Raw genomic sequence first — 20,318 nt, forward strand, 5'->3', positions numbered from 1 at the left:
CGCATCGATCCCAGAACAGTCAACACATGCGTCGTTCGATGGGGGACCGGGCTGATTGCAAACATGGTCTGCACGAGGAACAAAAAGAGGTTTAGTGAGTGTGGTCCTCGTACTTCCGCCATGCGCACTGGCCCAGACAGCTGCCGCTGCTGTTTTTGTAATATTGTCACGTGGTCGTGACGTTGAATAACACAGTAGCAGTACTGTGAACGACAAAACTAACTTTTATTGGGCGAACCTGTGCCCACAAAACAGGCTACACTAATAGCGCAACGATAGCGGCGAACACGCTCGGCGATCGTCGAAAATCTGATCAGCGGGTCAAGCGCGTCGGCTTTTATAGAGCAGTCGTCGAATGTTCCAGACTAATCGTTCGGACCCGTGTGCCTTCCACAAAGTTCTACACCATTCGCGTTATGCTATGTTCAGACTACGTTCGTAAGGCGCCGATTTTTCGTAACATACGTAAGCGGAAGCGCAACAAGCGTATGCGTCTAGTTCAGACTGCGAACGTAAAGGTACCAACGTGCGCAATTCTCGCAAAAATCGTGGGTGAGAGTGTTATAGGGTCGGCAACATTTACGACTCTTATGTTACGACCGTTGCGACACAGCCAATGACCGATAAGCTTTCGGCTTTCAACAACCGGTGACGACACTTCCGTCCTCCCATCTGCAGACAGCTCCGGGCGCGGGAAGTGCCATTCCGCCATTCCGTGCGCACGATTGGCTGTGTTCGTGAAAATTTTTGCAGTGCGCCTTGCGAGACTGTTTTCAGTTCATCTGGTTTATCCGCCGAGGAAATCGTTGGCCGCAGTTGCGTGCTCCGAACTTCGATAAGTGGTCTCATTAGGTTTTCAAGGAAGCGGAACTGCTGGGGCGACATGCGCATGATGTTATGAAACATCGCAGCGTCACCAACTCGGAGCTTGGCGAAAAGGTTGTGAAAATCGCCGTCCGCGGCCCTGTCGAGAAATACTTGCCGCACCCAAACCCTTCTCCGTCGCCTTCGTCGTCTTTGGGCGATTGAATACATGACTATAAGTTTGTTTTGAGCGTGAATTTCTTCGATCTCGGCCAGCGCTCGCATGTTGGCAGGAGCCATATTGGACCGCTGGTGACGTCGATTCTGCAGCTCCAAATTTGATTGGCCTGTTGTAAAAGCCGTAATTTAAGCAGCAGTAAATGTGAACAAAGGTGCCGGCTTAACTGCCGTAACGTTTTTTACAGCCGTTACGTTCGATACGCCGAAAGAGCTGTTACGCGCGTTACGACCGTAGTGTGAACATAGCATTACGCGATGAAATCAGATAACACAAGGTTCGGCGACAACAGACAGCCGGGTAGAAGCATCGATAACTTTCCAGAAACATCGGATACATTCAGGCGCGTCCCTCGCTGTGCGATTACAGTTGTCAAGCGGCGAAACGTGGTCGCCCGATAACGATAAGTACACGTGTCAATATGCGCACACAGTGACCTCGACGAAGGTGGCGCTAGTAATCTTGCGAAAGGTGCAGTCCAGACAAGGTAAATATACCTGGTAGCGAAGCTTCCATAGGAGCCCATACGTTCAAAACATGGAGGTCCATCACCTGCTCATGGGGCTTAGCGCCATCTGTATGTGCTGGGAACACTTCCGGCGGAAGAAAAAATAACGTGACGCCATGTCCGTTAAAAGCAGAAGTGACGTCATTTTGTTTTCAAAGGCGCGAAATTCGTTTTGTTGTTCTTCCTTTGGAGCTATATATTCAAATGCCCCGCCATTCGACTTCGACTCGATGGGCGTTTCCAGCTTTCAGCGTGGAAAGCGATGCAGGAAAAGGCCAGCCGTACGGTTGTCGAAATCGCATCCCTGCGCAGAACATACTTTCTTTGGAGGCGACGAAAGCTTTAGGTGTAGAGTGCTGATCCTATTGTCGGATGCCAAGTCCGTCGGCCGGCGCAGTCGTACGATAACAACTACACAATTATCTGGCAGTCGTAACTCACTACTTCTGACTGAACAGATTAAGAAGCAATGAAGCTACCCGCGTCACCAAATTCAGACAAACTTCGACAAGCAAGAAAGCACAAATTGTGAGGGGGGCGTATTTCAACAGGTGATACGAGTGCGCCTTTCTGCCCATTTCAAGACGTGCATTGCACTGCGAGCGATAGTGGCGTTAACGCCCCCTGTAGCGATGGGCGCTGAAAATAAATGCATTTATTAATAATAATAAAATTAAACGTATTTATTTAACTCATCACGAATATATAAAATTGACTAGGAATTTTATTTTCGTTGAATGAATCTAACTGTGTCTCCTTTGAATTAAAAACGCGTTTTTCTTTCCCAATGTTTGTTCCCTCCAAACATAGTCGCGCTTCGATCGCTGCTCCCATAACCCCCCATGCTGATGTCGGTGACAATCTGTACTGAACCGCTTTTCGCCCGAAGCTTCGCGACCTATTTGAATCTACCTTGGTCCAGATGCGCATGTACAGGTCAGCTGAATTGTGCTTGTGTGAATTGATGTGCTAGCTGAACGTTCGCTCCGTCACATTCATCGCAAAGCGGTCGACAAACGCATCGCTTGAGGGGGTGACCGAGCAAATGCCAAGCGCGATCTGTGCGGGGACAAAAAGAGGTTGGATGAATGTATCATCACCGCGCATCCGCCATGCCCACTGGCCCAGACAGGTATCGCTGTTGTTATACTACGTGCACACGGTAACGTCAAATATGGTGGCGCTAGTAGTCTTGCGAAAGGTACAGTCCAGATGCGCATGTAGTGGTCAGCTCCACAGTACTGTGTTGAATCCATGCGCCAGCGGTAGGTTCGCTCTGTCACATCTATCTCAGAGCGACCGACACATGCATCGCTTGAGGGGGGACTACGCGGATGGCGAGCATGGTCTGTACGAGGAACAAAAAGAGGTTTGATGAATGTATGGTCAGCTTTCTTCCGCACTGCCCACTAGCCCAGGCAGGTGCCGCCGCTGTTCTTGTACTACGTGCACACGGTGATGTCGACGATGGTGTTGCTAGTAGTCTTCCGAAATGGGCAATCCAGATGCGTATGTACAGGTGGGCTGCATTGTTCTTCGGTGAATCGATATTGTCACGTGGTAGTGACGTTAAAGAACACAGTAGCAGTACCTTGGCAGTACTCTGAAAGACAAAACTATCTTTTATTGGGCGGACCTGGGCCCACAAAGACAGGCTACTCTTAAAGCACAACGATAGCGGCGAACACAGACGGCGTTCATCGAAAATCTGATAAGCGGGTCAAGCGCGTCGGCTTTTATACATCAGTCGTCGAATGTTCCAGAGTAATTGTTGGGACCTGCGTGCCTTCCACAAAGTTCAACTGGTTCTACATTATTCGCATCGCGCACACATGCGATCAGATTACACAAGATTCGGTCATAGACGGCGGATGGAAGCATCGATAACATTCCAGAAACTTCCGATACATCCAGGCGCGTCCTGAACTGTGCGATAACATTTGTTTGGCCGTGATACGTGCGCCAGATAAAGACAAACAAGTACACGTGACTATACAGGTACAGGTCGATGCTCTTAAAGAGCATCGACCCGATGCTGCAAACGAAATAAAGAAAGCTACCCGTAGCAAAGAGAACAAAATAAGGAAGTTCGTCAGCGTCCTTAAAATGGTTTAAGGCGCACCATGTGGACCACTTCAGATCGTGCGCGGCGCTGCTGTGAATGCGAAATGCCGTCTGGCACGACCTCATAGTCCAGTGCGCCAATACGTCGAATGACCTTGTAGGGTCCGAAATAGCGTCGCAATAGTTTCTCACTCAGTCGTCGTTGGCGTATCTGGGTCCAAACCCAAACACGGTCGCCGGGCTGATACTCGACGAAGCGTCGTCGGAGGTTGTAGTGTCGACTGTCGGTCCTCTGTTGATTCTTGATCCGCAGGCGGGTGAGCTGTCACACTTCTTCGACGCGCTGGAGAAAGGTGGCGACGTCAAGATTATCTTCGTCGTGGACATGCGGCAGCATGGCGTCGAGAGTAGTCGTCGGATTCCTGCCGTAAACCAGCTTGAACGGCGTGACCTGTGTTGTTTCTTGCACCGCCGTGTTGTAAGCAAAGATTACGTGGGGCAGGACCGCGTCCCACGTCTTGTGCTCGACGTCGACGTATATTGCTAGCCTGTCGGCGAGGGTTTTGTTCAGGCGCTCCGTGAGACCATTTGTCTGCGGGTGGTAAGCAGTTGTCCTCCTATGTCTTATCTGGCTGTATTGCAGAATGGCTTGGGTGAGCTCTGCTATAAAAGCTGTTACTCTGTTGGTAATGAGGACTTCTGGGGCACCATGCCGCAGCACGATGTATTCGACGAAAATTTCGCTACTTCGGCTGCGCTTCCTTTCGGTAGAGCTTTAGTTTTAGCGAAGCGAGTGAGATAGTCCGTCGCCACGACGATCCAATTGTCTCCGAATGTTGACGTCGGAAATGGTCTCAACAAATCCATCCCGATCTGCTGAAATGGTCGGCAGGGTGATTCGGTCGGCTGTAGTAATCCTGCTGGCCTTGTCGGTGGTGTCTTCCATCGCTGACATTCTCGGCATGTCTTTACGTAACGGGCGACGTCGGCGGTCAGACGCGGCCAGTAATACCTTTCCTGCATCCTCGACAGCGTCCGGGAAAATCCGAGGTGCCCAGCGGTTGGATCGTCATGTAGGGCGTGCAGTACTTCTAGACGCCGCGCTAACGGAACAACAAGAAAGTTTGTGCGGACTGGTGAGAAGTTCTTCTTCACGAGCAGGTTGTTTTGTAGCGTGAACGAAGACAATCCGCGATTGAATGCCTTTGGGACAACTTCGGTGTTCCCTTCCAAGTACTCGAGGAGGCCTTTTAGCTCCGGCTCTGCTCGTTGCTGTTTATTGAAATCTTCCGCGCTTATTATTCCAAACAAGGCGTCATCGTCCTCGTCGTCTTGCGGCGGGGGATCGGTGGGGGCCCGTGTTAAGCAGTCGGCGTCAGAGTGTTTTCGTCCGGTCTTGTAGATTACCGTGACTTCATATTCTTGCAGTCTGAGGCTTCACCGCGCCAGCCGTCCAAGGGTCCTTTAAGTTAGCTAGCCAACACAACGCGTGGTGGTCGCTGACGACTTTGAATTGCCTGCCACATTGATAACTGCGGAATTTTGGAGTTGACCAAATGATGTCGAGTCATTCTTTTTCAGTCGTAGAATAATTGCCTTCCGCTTTTGACAGCGACCGACTAGCATAAGATATCACCCGTTCAAGTCCATCTTTCCTCTGGAATAGGACTGCACCGACGCCTAGGCTACTGGCGTGAGTGTGGATTTAGGTATCGGTGTCCACGTCGAATTGAGCAGGTACCGGTGGCGACTGCATGCGTCGTTTGAGTTCTTGAAATGCGTCGGCCTGCGGTGTTTCCCACTTGAACTCGACATCACATTTGGTTAGATGTGTTAGCGGCTCTGCGATTCGTGAAAAGTCCTTGACAAAGCGCCTATAGTAAGCACACATGCCAAGGAATCTACGCACTGCCTTCTTGTTGAGGGGCTGCGGGAACTTTGCGATGGCAGCTGTCTTCTGCGGGTCGGGGCGGACTCCAGATTTCCTGATGACGTGGCCTAGAAACAGAAGCTCATCGTAAGCAAAGCGACCCTTATCTGGCTTCAGAGTAAGCCCTGACGACTTCATGGCCTCTAGTACTGTCGCAAGCCGCTTAAGGTGATCGTCGAAATTTCCGGCGAAGACGATGACGTCCTCCAAGTAAACAAGACACGTCTGCCACTTCAATTCTTCTAAAACCATGTTCATCACGTGTTGGAACGTTGCAGGCGCCGAGCACAGTCCAAATGGCATAACCTTGAACTCATAGAGGCCGTCTGGCGTGATGAAGGTGGTCTTTTCGCGATCGCTTTCGTCGACTTCTATTTGCCCGTAGCCAGACTTGAGGTCCATCGACAAGAAGTATTTAGCGTTGCAGAGCCGATCCAATGCGTCGTCTATCCGTGGGAGGGGGTATCCGTCCTTCCTCGTGATCTTGTTCAGTCGACGATAATCGACGCAGAAACGTAGGGTTCCGCCATTTTTCTTCACTAAAACAACAAGAGACGCCCACGGGCTTTTCCACGGCTGAATGATCTCGTCGCGCTGAATTTCGCCGACTTGTTTTCCTATAGCTTCGCGTTCACGCGTCTAAACTCGGTAAGAGCTCTGGCGGAGTGGTCGAGCGCACTCTTTGGTTATTATTCGATGTTTTGCGACTGGTGTTTGTCGAATCCTCATGACGTCGAAAAGCAGCCTTTGTATCGTCAAAGCAGACTTCTAAGCTGTTGCTGCTTTATCACGGGGAAACTTGGATTTATGTCGAAGTCTGGCTCGGGAACTACGGTCGTCGGGCTAGATGCGACAGAATCCGAGAGGACAAACGCATTGCTTGCTTCCAGAATTTCCTCGATGTATGCGATCGTCGTGCCCTTGTTGATGGGCTTGAACTCCTGGCTGAAGTTTGTCAGCAACATTTCGTGTTTCCTCCGTACAGTCGAGCGATCCATCTTGCGACGCAAATTTCACGGTTGAGCAGTAGACGTTGGTCGCCTTCGATGATGCCTTCTACGTCAGCGGGCGTTTCGGTGCCGACCGAAATAACAATGCTGGAGCGAGGCGGGATGCTCACTTGATCTTCGAGCACACTCAAGGCGTGGTGACTACGAGGGCTCTCCGGCGGTATCGCTTTATCTTCCGACAGCGTTATTGACTTCGACTTCAGATCGATGATTGCGCCGTGTTTGTTCAGGAAGTCCATGCCGAGAATGATGTCTCGTGAACACTGTTGCAGGATAACGAAGGTGGCAGGGTAAGTCCGGTCATGACTGGATATTCTTGCCGTGCAGATTCCAGTCGGCGTGATGAGGTGTCCTCAAGCGGTCAGAATTTGCGGGCTTTCCCATGCAGTGTTAATATTCTTCAACTGGGTGGCGATGGGTCCCCTCATGACGGAGTAATCGCTCCTGTGTCTACTAAGGCGGTGACTGCATGGCCGTCGAGAAGCACGTCGAGGTCGGTGGTTCTTTGTCTTGCGCTAGAGTTAGGCCTTGGCGTCGGATCACGGCTGCGTCACGTTGACCTGCGGCTGGTACGTACGTGGCGTCGTCAGGTGGTCTTTCGTAGGCGTATTCTTTGCTTCCAGTCTGCGTCGGGACGGCGGCGTGTCGTTGTTATGTCGTCGAGGTAGTCTCTTCGTAGTCTCCGTATAGGCGGCGGAGGATCTTCGCCAGTTCGACGAACAGCAACCGCACCTCCATCGGTTGCTGCTTTTAGTTTTCCAGATATGGGCTCACGGATCGGCCCCAGGCTGTGCCAGTGTATGGTCGGCGCTGCGGCGACAGGTTGCGGCCTGGTGACGGTGAACGGGACGGTCGTCGAGGGCTCCACTGAGTAGCGGCGACGTTGTCGGCGATGTCACGAGGGCGTTCACCTTCCCTCGGGCGGGGTGCGTTTTTCTTTAATTTTTTTATTCAATACCACCAGCCGCAATTTGGTAGCCAAGGCAGGAGTGGAACAAGTATATATCGCTCTACAACGCGATGCAACAAAGCGAGCGCACACTTAATAAAAACGCGAGCACAGGAGCAAGAACAAATATTTTAAAAAAGTTTCTAAAAAAATGCAAAAAATAAGAGCATGAACAAACACACTGCGTCTATACCAGAGACACGACCGCAGATAAGTAGGAATCTTGGTTTGTCAAGCTGACGACGTCACGCCGAAGCCCGCTCCATTCTGATATTGTTTTTGGAAAGAAAGAAAACTGGTAAGCTTTAGTTCGGCATCGTGGCACTACTATTGTTGAGTTGTGTTTGCCGCGTGTTGGGCGAGAAGTATTATATTCCATGTAAGAGTCAAAATTAATGTTTGTTAAATCATTAATAATACCATGCAGCAGTTTTAAACGGTGTGACTTGCGGCGGGATTGAAGCGTCTGGAGTTCAGATTGCCTTAGTAGATTAGTGACAGGCACATGTCTATCATATGCGTTCTAGATTAATCTTAGTGCTTTCTTTTGAACTCCTTCGATGTGATTTATATCTACTTGGGAGAAGGAGGAATAAACTTTATTTGTGCACAGCAGACTTGAAACCTAGGCGTCTACCTAAATGACGGCATCGAGCCCTTGGGCCCTGGCAGCATCTTCGGCCTGCTGGATTGCCTTGAGTTGGTCTTCCGGTACACAGCTGAGCAACGCGGTCTCCCACTGCTCTCTGGTCTTATTTATTTTATTCTGTATGGGTGTACGAGCACAAGCCCAAACCATATGTTGTAGGTCCGCCCTTTCTTCACAGAATCTACATCTATCCGTGTAAAGGTCCGGGTAGTAGCGGTGGTAGGCCACTGGGTTCGGATATGTATCTGTTTGTAAGAGGCCCCATGCTGTCGCTTGCCGTCTATTTAACGAGGAGTGTGCCGGGGGAAAATGGGCCCTTCCCAATTTATGTGTTTGTGATCTCGTTAAAGCTGGTCATCCGGTCTCTCTCCGTTCCCTGTATTTGTTGCGTGTCACCTGCTTGGCCCGTCAGTTCTCGAGCCAGGTTGTGCGCTAGTTCGTTCCCGGGAAGGGAGGAGTGTGCGGTATCCCGGCCACGGCGGCCGCATTTCGATGGGGGCGAAATGCGAAAACACCCGTGTGCTTAGATTTAGGTACACGTTAAAGAACCCCAGGTGGTCAAAATTTCCGGAGCCCTCCACTACGGCGTGCCTCATAATCTGAAAGTGGTTTTGGAACGTAAAACCCCAAATATTATTAGGAGTGTGCGGGTGCCCATATGATGTGAATGTCACGATCTTCACGAAAGTTGTTTAAAATTATCAGTGCTTCCGGTGAGATTCTTCCTTTTGCATAGTTCTTGACGGCTGTATTGCAGTCGCTTACTACGATGTTAGCTTCCGTGGAGGCTATTTCCAGTGCTAAGGCAGCTTCCTCCGCCACCTCTGCCTTCCATGTTTTTACCGTCCCACTAACTCTGCAGTCACCCTTTAGACTCGTAGCAACTATCGACATACTCTGTCCATTTGCGTACTCCGCCGCGTCCACATAGACCACGTCCCTGGCACTATGGAATCTTTTGTGGAGAGCTCTCGCTCGTGCGTTTCTTCGATCTTGGTAAAACTCCGGGTGCATGTTTCTGGGAATCGGGGGTATTGATAGATGTTCCCTTATTTTCCTTGGGATGTCTCTCCGCACTCCGTGCTGTGCTTCGTAGGTTATTCCGATGTAATTTAAGATGTGTCTGCCCGTCAAACTCTGTGTAAGCTTCTCATACTGCGCTACTCTCTGGGCCTCAATAAGTTCCTCTAATGTGTTGTGCACGCCGAGCGCCAAGAATTTCTCGTTTGACGTATTTGCCGGAAGTCCCAAGGCATGCTTATACGCCCTTCTAATTATGCAGTATATCTTGGCTTTCTCCGCAGCGTAGAGCTTGAGGTAAGGAACCACATATACAATACGACTGATTACGAATGTTTCTATTAATCGGATGAGATTGTGCTCTTTCATGCCATAGTGCCTGTTGGATATCCGCTTTATTAGTCTTATTGTTTGTTGAACACTATTGTCAAGTAGTCTGATGGTTTCTCCGTTATGGTCGTTTTCGGATATGCGGAGTCCCAGTATTCTCAGGCTCTCCACTATCGGTATTGTGGTGCCTTCTACTGTGACCACAATGCCCGGCCTTTCCCTAATGCTTTTTCGACCCCGGCATGTGGGCCTATAGAGCAGAAGTTCTGAGTTTCGCGAGGAGCATCTCAGTCCCTTATCTTTGATGTAGTCTTCCACCGTGTTTACTGCTGTTTGAAGGATCTCTTGGGTGTGCGGATCCCAAAGAACGTCTGTATATTCCAGCAATGGGCGCACTAATGCAGTGTAGGCTGTTAATTTTGTTTTACTTGTGCAGTGCTTTAGGCGGTTTCTTAACAGCCAAAGCCTGTTGTACGCCTTTGAAGCCAAATGCCCGATATGCGAGCTCCAGCTTAAGTTACTACCAAATACAACCCCCAGATATTTGTATTCATTTACATGAGAAATGGCTGTGCCATTAATTTCGTATGTGTAATTATGAACATGCTTCTTGCGTGTTATTGTCATTTTTGCACCACTTTGAGGTATTTAAAGACATTTCCCAGGACAGACACCACTTCGGAACCTCTGACAGGTTCCGAAGTCCTGGGAAATGCTGGGAATCCTCAGCATTTTGAATAGGTAGGTATACAACGCAGCCGTCTGCGAAAAAAACGGCATCGTACTGGGGAATCGAAACTCGTCATTTAAATAAATAAGGAACAGAAGTGGACCAAGCACGGAGCCTTGGGGGACTCCCGAAAGGACTGAAGCTGGTGGAGGAATGGAACCAGAGATCTGGACGTACTGGTGCCGTTCAGAAAGGTAGGAGTCAAGCCACTGAACAAGACGCTGATTTCGCAGTAGATGTCGGAGTTTTTCTATCAGCTTACGGTGCGAAACACGATCAAAGGCCTTCTCGAAATCTAGAAATATTGCGTCTATTTGCCCACCGTTATCAAGGCATGCCAAGAATTCATTGGTTGTGTGAATTAGTTGTGTTACAGTGGACAGGCCACGCCGAAACCCATGTTGGCTACTAGAAAAGAAGTTGGTACTTTCTAAAAAAGAACTCAAGTGCTTGAAAATGAAATACTCCAGAATCTTACCCGATGTACATAATAGTGAAACTGGCCTGTGGTTCCTTAATTACACAAAGTTTGTCGACGGATTTGTAAATGGGGACGATCTTCGCAACCTTCCAGTCAGTTGGAACATCCGAATTTAAAAGGCTTTCATTGTAAATGACTACAAGGTATCTAGCACACCATTCTGCGTAGCGGGAGAGAAACGTATTTGGGATGGCAGCTTGTCCAGGAGACTTTCTTGCGTTTAAATTAGGCAGGGCAGCAACAACACTTTTCGACAGATATTAGTAAGTCTGGCAAGATAAGACACGAAGACTGAAATTCTGGGGGTACGTACTATCCATTGTAAACACTCAAGAAAAGTAATCATTGAAAGCTGATGCAATGCAATAAGGATAATTAATTTCTCTGTGATCCGAATGAATTTCATTGACTGGATCTTTCTTCTGTGTTAAGTTTGTCCAAAATCTTGCGGGGTCTGTAGTCAGAAACTTATGCAGTTTAACATTAAAAAAGTTATACTTGCATTGTTTTATTTTCATGCGCACTCTATGCGAAGGGACTGCAAAGAAACGTGACCTCTTCCAAATCGTGTGGATTCTGGGCGCTTGATGCGACGTTTAAGCTGGATCACTTCACGCGTAACCCATGAATAGTGCGGTTCATATTACTATATGTCTTCGGCACGTATCTTGTGATACATTCATGTAGAATAGTCTTGAAGTGCACCCATAGGTCATTGACATTCATGAGACCAGCCGCGTGTTTTTCGATGAATTGGTCGTAGTCTTGCTCCAATAAATCTAAATTTACTTTCGTCTAGGGCATTGTTAAAGTCGAAAAACGGTTTTATTAAATCAAGGGCAGGCGGCCGCACCATAGTGCTTTTGGACAGCACTACCTCGTGGTCAGAAATACCTGGGATGATAACAATAGAGAAACCGAGCCTCTCAATGGCATCGCTAATAAACACAAGATCAGAAGTGAGCTTGCTCCTGATGCAATACGTGTCGGCCCCTGCACGACCTGCTTTAAGTTGAATGCAAAGGCAATGTCGAGCAAAAGATTGGCATGTTGACGTGAAGTTACTCCCGCCAGAAGTTCCCAATTCTTGGCAAGTTAAGGTCTCCACACATCATAATGTGAGTATAACGTCTACGATGTTCTTCTATAAAATCGTGCAATCGTTCAAGAACCGAAATGTTAGCATCGGGAGGTCTGTACAGAGAACCGATGAAAATGTTCAAATGACGAAACCGAAGCAAAATCCAAACCATTTCGATGCCTATGGTATGGGGAATAACTGTGTAATATAATTCCTTTTTTATCGCTATAGCTACGCCCCCACCCTTTGTGCTGTGATCATGCCGTACTATCTCGTGGGTATTGGGTATTGCTTCTGTATCTGGAATTGCTTCGTTTAGCCACGTTTCAGTTGTCATTGTGACGCCTGGGTCGTGTGGGATAAGAAGAGCGTCTAGGTCATCGCATTTATTCCAAATGCTTCTGGCATTGATATTCAACAAAGAAAAAGAAAGAGGGCCTGTAGTTGGGTGGACATCTAGTCATTGGCTGGGTAATCCCGCAGTCTGCGCATGTCTGCCATGTTTACGAGAAACCTGGCAAGCTTGTCATTCATTACAAGTACCCTCTCCTCACCAGTTTCGTCCCATCTGAACAGCTTTCTGTTTATCTCTATCTTGTCAAAAACCAACCCGACCTTTTCACCGTTCGCTTTCTGCTGTTGGGTGCTGAACCAAAGCTTCTTCCGTATCGACTGAACCCGTGGCGAAAAGTCTTCAGAGATGCTGTATTCTGTGCTTTTCAGTTTGCTGCAGTTTTGAAGAATCCTACCCTTGTCCCTTCCATCCAACTGCTTAAAGATTCTTGGGCGACGTTTCTTTTCAGCGGGCCTTCCAATTCTGTGGATTCGCTCGATGGATACATTAGAAACCTGCAGTATGTCACTCAACATATTTTTTAAACAAATGCTTCTATGCCCTGGTATTGCTCTTCATTTTTTTTTCTTTCACGCCATAAGCAGTAAGATTGTTTCTCCTACTCCTGTTTTCTAAGTCGTCAACTTTCCGGAGCAAAGTTTCGACAGTGTTTTGCAGTTCATCGACTCTCTAGGAATAACCAGTGACAGTTGAGGTGAGCCTGTCCAGTTTCCTTTCGATAGACGCTATCCTGTCATTTATTTTGCCTAGTTGTTGACTTGCAGACCGTGTGGTTTCTTTCAGTTCAATCAGTTCATCAACAATTTGTTTAAGCACACTTTCAGTAGTATTAGGGCCAGGATTAGGTTCCACATCGCCACAAGAACAGAGTAAGTCTACGAAACAATGGTAAGTTAAATGGTAAGTTGACGGCGAAGCTTCTAATCCCAGGTCGCGGTATGGGCATCGGCGGTACACATGGCCGGCTTTGCCGCAGTGGTAGCAGAGCGGGTGGTGGTTGGGGGCGCACCAAATGTCCGTCTTCCCCGCGTAGGTGCGCTGGGCGACGGGTGGTCGTGCTGGCGGCGGCGGCGGCGGAATTGCGGCGTTACAGGGCCCTGGCGCGGTCGCGGAGTGGGACCTTGACGGCGTGGGACGGCGGCGTAGGTCACTGCTTCTGGCTGGGGTTGCGGTAATTGAGGTTGCACCTCAGGAACTCCAAGTGATCGCTGAACCTCATCTTTCACGATGTCAGCGATCGAGGCTATTTGAGGCTCCGACGAAGGCAAGACCTTGCGCAGTTCTTCTCGCACAATGGCCCTCATGGTCTCTTGGAGATCACCGGAGCCCAGTGCTTGGATGGCGCACTGAGGCGTGAGCACTTGGCGGTTATATTGCCTAGTGTGCATTTCTAAAGTTTTCTCAATCGTCGTAGACTCTGTCAGGAACTCAGCTACGGTCTTCGGTGGGTTTCGGATTAGTCCGGCGAAAAGTTCTTGCTTTACACCTCGCATCAAGAAACGCACGTTTTCTCTTCAGACATTTCCGGGTCGGCGTACCGGAAATGACGGGTCATCTCTTCTGTGAAGATGGCGATGGTCTCATTGGGTAGCTGACCTCGGGTTGCCAGCAAAACTTCGGCCCTTTCTTTACCGACAACGCTCGTGAACGTCCTCAGGAAGTTACTGCGGAACAGGTCCCATGTTGCAAGGGTGGACTCCCGGTTTTCGAACTAAGTCCTCGCGGCATCTTCCAAGTAGAAGTAAACATGTCGTAGCTTATCCTCAGATGTCCAGTTGTTAAAGGTCGAGATCATTTCGAAGGTTTCGAACCAGGTTTCCGGATCCTCCGACGTAGCTCCACGGAAGGTAGGGGGCTCTCTGGGTTGTTGAAGTGCGACGGGTGACACTGGGGCTGCCATTGTGGTTGTCTTGGCCACAATCTTTTTGGCCTTCTCAGGTAGAAGTCCGTGCTCCGGGGGCAGCAGTTGTAGACGATGGCTTGCTCGATTGTCCGGGACTACGTTGGTGCTATCTTTGCGGTCCGGGCTTGGATCACGGCTTGTCGGGGGCGTCCGGTACATGGACGAAAAGCACCTCCACCAGATGTGACGTGGTAGTGATGTTAAAGAACACAGTAGCAACACTGTGAAAGACAAAACGAACTTTTATTGGGTGACCCTGTGCCCACAAAGACAGGCTACACTTAAAGCACAACGATAGCGGCGAACACAGTCGGCGATCGGCGAAAATCTGATCAACGGGTCAAGCGCGTCGGCTTTTATACATCAGTCGGCGAATGTTTCAGAGTAATCGCTGGGACCCGCGTGCCTTCCACAAAGTTCTACATTATTCGCGTCGCGCACACATGCGATCAGATTACACAAGGTTCGGTCACAGACAGCGGATGGAAGCATCGATAACATTCCAGAAACTTCCGATACATGCAGGCGCGTCCTGAGCTGTGCGATAACATTTGTTAGGCGGTGAAACGTGTAGCCCGATAAAGACAAGTACACGTGACAATGTGCCAGCGGAAGGTTCGCTCCGTCACACACATTAGAGAGTTTTAGCTTGCGCGTTTTTACGGCCAGCGGAGCGGAGCGGACGAGCGCAGACGCCACTGCGCATGCGCACGTCGCTGGGCCGGCCAGCGTTTTTACGGAGCGCAGCTTACGCCCGCTGGGAAGCCCTCTCCAGCGGAGCGATAGGCAGCGCGCGAGCGTGCGTAAAAGCGCGCGGGCGTGTATGGGTATTCAAGATGGCAGCCGTCAACACAAGCGCCGGCGCTGCTGCGTTGTCGACGGCGACCGCTGCTCAGGCCCGTTTAGAAGTTTAACCAAATAACTAACTAAAAACACATAACCTACCTTTATTAAACAGTTTCAGCGCATTATTAGCAGGTTTAATTGATATTCTTTTCACTCTAACTCGAATTGTGACCAATAGGTGGAGCAGCAGAGCAAGTGACTCTACTCCGCTCGAAAAGACGGGCGATCTGCCCGGCTAAAACTATTTTCTCGCGCGCCTCTCCGCTGGTGTATCCGCTCGCCCGCTCCGCCCCGCTGGCCGTAAAAACGCTCAAGCTAAAACTCTCTAATTGCCGAGCGGTTGTCACAGGCATCGCATGGCATCGCTTGACGGGGGTCCAGGCTGATGGCGAGCATGGTCTGTACGAGGAACAAAAAGAGGTTTGATGAATGTAGTACGGTCAGCTTTCTTCCGCACTGCCCACTAGCCAAGGCAGGTGCCGCCGCTGTTCTTATACTACGTGCACACGGTGATGTCGACGATGGTGTTGCTAGTAGTCTTCCAAAATGAGCAGTCCAGATGCGTATGTACAGGTGGGCTGCATTGTTCTTCGGTGAATCGATTTGCCAGCGTAAGGTTCACTCGGTCACAACCATTCCCGAGCGGTTGTCACAGGCATCGCTTGATGGGGGCCAGGGCTGATGGCTAGAGCGGTCTGTACTAGGAACAAAAAGAGGTTTGATGAATGTACGTGCACATCGTGCATCCCCGACGGCATATATATATATATATATATATATATATATATATATATATATATATATATATATTGTAGCGAAGAGTTTTTAGAAGAGACGCTAGTGGGTTCAGCGCTACTGGCTCTAAACGCTAGTGGGTCGAGCGCTCCTGCTCAGCAACGGCTCTCGTGCTTGGAAGCTCTGACTGCCCTGCCCGTCGACGTTGCGCTGCTCCCGAGCCCTGCCAAATAAACACCTTTAGAATATATATATATATATATATATATATATATATATATATATATATATATATATATATATATATATATATATATATATATATATATATATATATATATATATATATATATATATATATAACCTACCAGCGCCTCCGACGACGCTATTACTGGCGAGGAATGTACAACTACATTCAAAAGTTTGTTCGTTTATGCCCCGACTGCCAGCGCCGAAAATCTTCACCCCACCTCTCGCCAGCTGGCCTGCAGCCTCTACCCTGCCCTACCCAACCTTTCGGGCGCGTTGGCATCGATTTGTATGGACCACTTCCCCTGACGTTGGCTGGTAACCGCTGGGCCATTGTGGCCGTAGATCACCTGACACGATACGCCGAAACCGCCGCTCTCCCCGCAGCTACAGCGCGCGATGTTGCATCATTCCTGCTTCGCCGATTCATTCTGCGGCATGGTCCACCTCAAGAATTGCTCAGCGATCGCGGACGCGTCTTCCTGTCGGAAGTAGTTGAAGCGATTCTCAAAGAGTGCCACGTTGTTCATCGCACAACTACGGCGTACCACCCTCAAACGAATGGCCTCACAGAACGCTTCAACCGTACGCTCGGCGACATGCTTTCAATGTACGTTGCCTCCGACCACACGAACTGGGACGCCATTCTGCCATTCGTCACCTACGCGTATAATACCGCTACGCAGAGCACCACTGGATTTTCACCCTATTTCTTGCTGTATGGTCGACACCCTTCGCACACCATCGACACCATTCTTCCGTACCGGCCGGATGCATCCGAGTACGTCCCTATTTCTGACACAGTCCGATATGCAGAAGACTGCCGTGACCTCGCACGGGCCTTTACTTCCGATGTTCAAGAGCGCCAGAGGAGCACTCGCGGTGACGCCACTGCCGCGGTCACCTTCGATCCGGGAGCGCTCGTGTGGCTCTCAGTCCCTTTAACTGCCCCTGGCCTCTCATCAAAACTGGTCCCTAAGTATGAAGGCCCTTATCGTGTTCTCGAACGCGCATCTCCTGTAAACTATGTCATCGAACCAGTTGAGCCATCTGAAGACATGCGCCGCCGGGGACGCGACCTTGTCCATGTCGACCGTTTAAAGCCTTACTACGACCCGCTCATCGTGACGAACTGTTAGGTCGCCGGACGGCTCCCTTCTCGCTCCCGGGGGGTAGTTGTAGCGAAGAGTTTTTAGAAGAGACGCTAGTGGGTTCAGCGCTACTGGCTCTAAACGCTAGTGGGTCGAGCGCTCCTGCTCAGCAACGGCTCTCGTGCTTGGAAGCTCTGACTGCCCTGCCCGTCGACGTTGCGCTGCTCCCGAGCCCTGCCAAATAAACACCTTTAGAATATATATATATATATATATTGTAAACCCTGACGAAGATCGGTCCACCGATCGAAACTGTCGAAATTAAATACTTGTTCTGTTTACCTTGTAGCACCACTCAAGTTCTTTACGTTTGAAAGGTAGCCTGAAGAAACCCTCTTTGCCTACTCCTATATATATATATATATATATATATATATATATATATATATATATATATATATATATATATATATATATATATATATATATATATATATATATATACGAGGCCCACAGATGGTGACCTGCCATCGTTATGGAGACACTCGCGCCGTCTTAACACGGCGTGTTGAAACGTTTAATCTTCGCTCTCCTGTATTTACTAGCACAATCGCTCGTGACTGTACACGCAGCAGTAAGCTCTCCGGTGCCCTTCGCGCAGGTAGCTTGTACTTGCCCAAACATCCGACAGTCTCGGTGAAACGGTTGTCAAATCTCATAGCTCGAACATTTGTGCTTGCAGTTTTGCGCCCGTGCTGAAGGGGATCTCTGCGGGCAACTCTTCGTGGCATCGATGCTCAGCAGTCAATCGCGAGGGCGCGGTGCCGGTGCCCAACGTCAGCGCCGCGCAAGCTACTGCCCGGTCCGAGGAAGCCCAAGAAGACCAGCCGGGCCCATCCAACATATCTCAGCAGTATCGCTGAGGCCATCCGAACGGCAACGCTCGATCTTCACGAGTACATAAATTTGAGGACATTGGAATGAAGTTTTTACCTTGAATTTGCGAGCTCGGGTGTACCTTTTTGTGTTACTAAACGTGGACTCACACACAGAAGACAGTTTCAGTATTGCGTCTAGCAGCAAACGCAAGGAGCTAGCATTAGTGTCAGCGTTACGTGCTCCACAAAGAGCATGCGTTGTACGTAAACAGTACTGGATCTCTCACGTACGTACGCTATTTTCGGGATCTAGCATTGAACGCTTACGCACGCAAGGGGAGCCCTACGCACGGCAACATGGTGGCGCCAGTCAAAGCGAGAGATGTCCGCTTGGGATCTTTCTTTTTTTCGCAGGTGGGGTTACGTGCCAAAACCACTTTCTGATTCTGGGGCACGCCGTTGTGGGGGACTCCGGAAATTTCGACCACCTGGGGTTCTTTAACCTGCACCTAAATCTAAGTACACGGGTGTTTTCGCATTTCGCCCCCATTGAAATGCGGCCGCCGTGGCCGGGATTCGGTCTCTCGACCTCGTGTTTAGCAGCCCAACACCATAAGCACTAAGAAACCATGGCGGGTTGCCCACTTGGGATCTATCGAGTCGTCTGCTTCAACTGTTCGCCACATTCGTTCCCGACTACTGTCCGTATTTGCTTTAGATTTGTATCATGATGCTGCAGCAGCAGCGTACTTGTGACAAATTAGCATTGTTTTCTAGGCACGTTCTCAATAAGTGGCGCAGTAAGCTTTGGGTTAACTGTACATTTCGTATGGATTTGCCTTGCAAGTACTTTGTGTTTTTACATCTAGATGGAGCAGCATATGTATGTGTTAGCGTTAGCATTCTGCTACGTTCCGAAACACTATAAGACTAATTTGTGTCGCGCAGTGCAGTCTTTCCAAGCGTTCACTAATTAAGTTTTTAACAAAATACCTTATGACACATGTTCCAGTTTACAAATTCCAGCGGGTGAGACTACAAGGCATGTCCACTTGTAAAGAATTGCGTGGATGACAGTATTTACGAGGTATACACCATCAAGCTTATGGTAAAAAAACCATGGTAAACCATTATGGTAACATACACTGTCGTTCCATTTACTTTCATAACAAAACATCGTTTTTGCTTTGAAGCGCAAAATTAAGTGGAACGCAATTATTATCTCGAAATTGGTGTCATTCGGAGAATTTGTTCCCTTTGCCAACTCGCCGGCTAGAATTTGCAATATGTGCCATAATTAGCTAAAAATTTAATGAGTACATTTATATTAATTAGTCGATTATGTATTTAAATTTATTGGTTTAGTAATGTCCACCTCTCCGAGTAGACCAGCTCATTGACTAGAATTCTGCTATCTGCCAAAGGCAATATTTAAAAAGTTTTGAAAGTGTTCGCTGAAACATCCGGTATATACCAGCACATAGTAATCGGGCCTGCCTTTGCCTTCTCCCATCGTGAACAGAAGCTGTGACTGCCGCGCTGGTGGAACACGAAATCATCCTGGACCCAAGTACCTGACCCCAACATCGACAGAAGGGTTGCGAATGCAGAGAGTATTGCCATCCATCTTGTATTCATGGGCACTGCTTTCGATTCCACTGCCCATCTGTGATGTTTCCACTTTCATTGCAACTTCTGTTCTGTACTTCAATGTTTAAAAGCATTAGCGCTTACTCATCACGTTTCTAGATTTCGTGGGGTCTGCTCCTCCCTCTGGCGTGAAATTTTCAGTATCCGGAATTCAAGATGGCGGCCCCTATAGTAAATTGATATAGCAACCCAATTGGTGATTGATTGGTGACGTTCTTAATATATCGAATTGGTGATTGATTGGTGACGTCACGAGACGGTGACATCATAATTCAGGATGGCGGCCAAATTCTGGTGCCAATGATGACGTCGTCATCCAATATGGCGGATAGAAGTGAATCGACGTGATTATGACATCATAATCAAATATGGCTGCATAGTTTTGGAATCTGAAGTTGAAGATGACGGCCAAATTCGGGTGCAATTGATGACGTGCCTGTCCAATATGGCGGGTAGATGTGTAACCACGTGATTATGAAGTCATGGGATGAAATAGCGCCATAGTTTCGGTTTCCGAAATTCATTATGGCGGCTTTCGGTGTCACGCTATAGCCGAGATGGTGGCCACTAAATTTAGTTGGAGGTGAATAGGGGAAGCAGGCGTTAAGCACTCCCCATACGTGGGCCGATCCTGAGCATAGTGCAATGCCGGGCCAAACGGCGGAGGAGGTGAAGCAGGCGTTAACCACTCCCCATACCTGCCGATCCCGGAGATAGCGCAACGCCAGGTCGACGCGCGGTGAAGGTGATGCAGGCTTTGAGCACTTACCATACGTGGGCCCATACGAAGATAGTGCAACGCCAGGTCGACGCGTGG

General features: G+C 49.0%; 1 protein-coding gene across 1 annotated transcript in view; it reads left to right on the plus strand.

The window, feature by feature from the left end:
- LOC139051757 (uncharacterized) overlaps nucleotides 1–20,081 on the plus strand; it is a 120,065-nt gene extending 99,984 nt beyond the window's left edge. The window contains exons 5-6 of the mRNA XM_070528757.1: nucleotides 17,716–17,929; nucleotides 19,374–20,081. Coding sequence (XP_070384858.1) covers nucleotides 17,716–17,896 — 181 coding nt within the window. The 3' untranslated portion in view covers nucleotides 17,897–17,929; nucleotides 19,374–20,081. The remainder of the gene's footprint in view (nucleotides 1–17,715; nucleotides 17,930–19,373) is intronic.
- The last annotated feature ends 237 nt before the right edge of the window (nucleotides 20,082–20,318 follow it).

The sequence above is a fragment of the Dermacentor albipictus genome, unplaced genomic scaffold, assembly GCF_038994185.2.
Source record: "Dermacentor albipictus isolate Rhodes 1998 colony unplaced genomic scaffold, USDA_Dalb.pri_finalv2 scaffold_14, whole genome shotgun sequence".
NCBI classification, from domain to species: Eukaryota; Metazoa; Arthropoda; class Arachnida; order Ixodida; family Ixodidae; genus Dermacentor; species Dermacentor albipictus.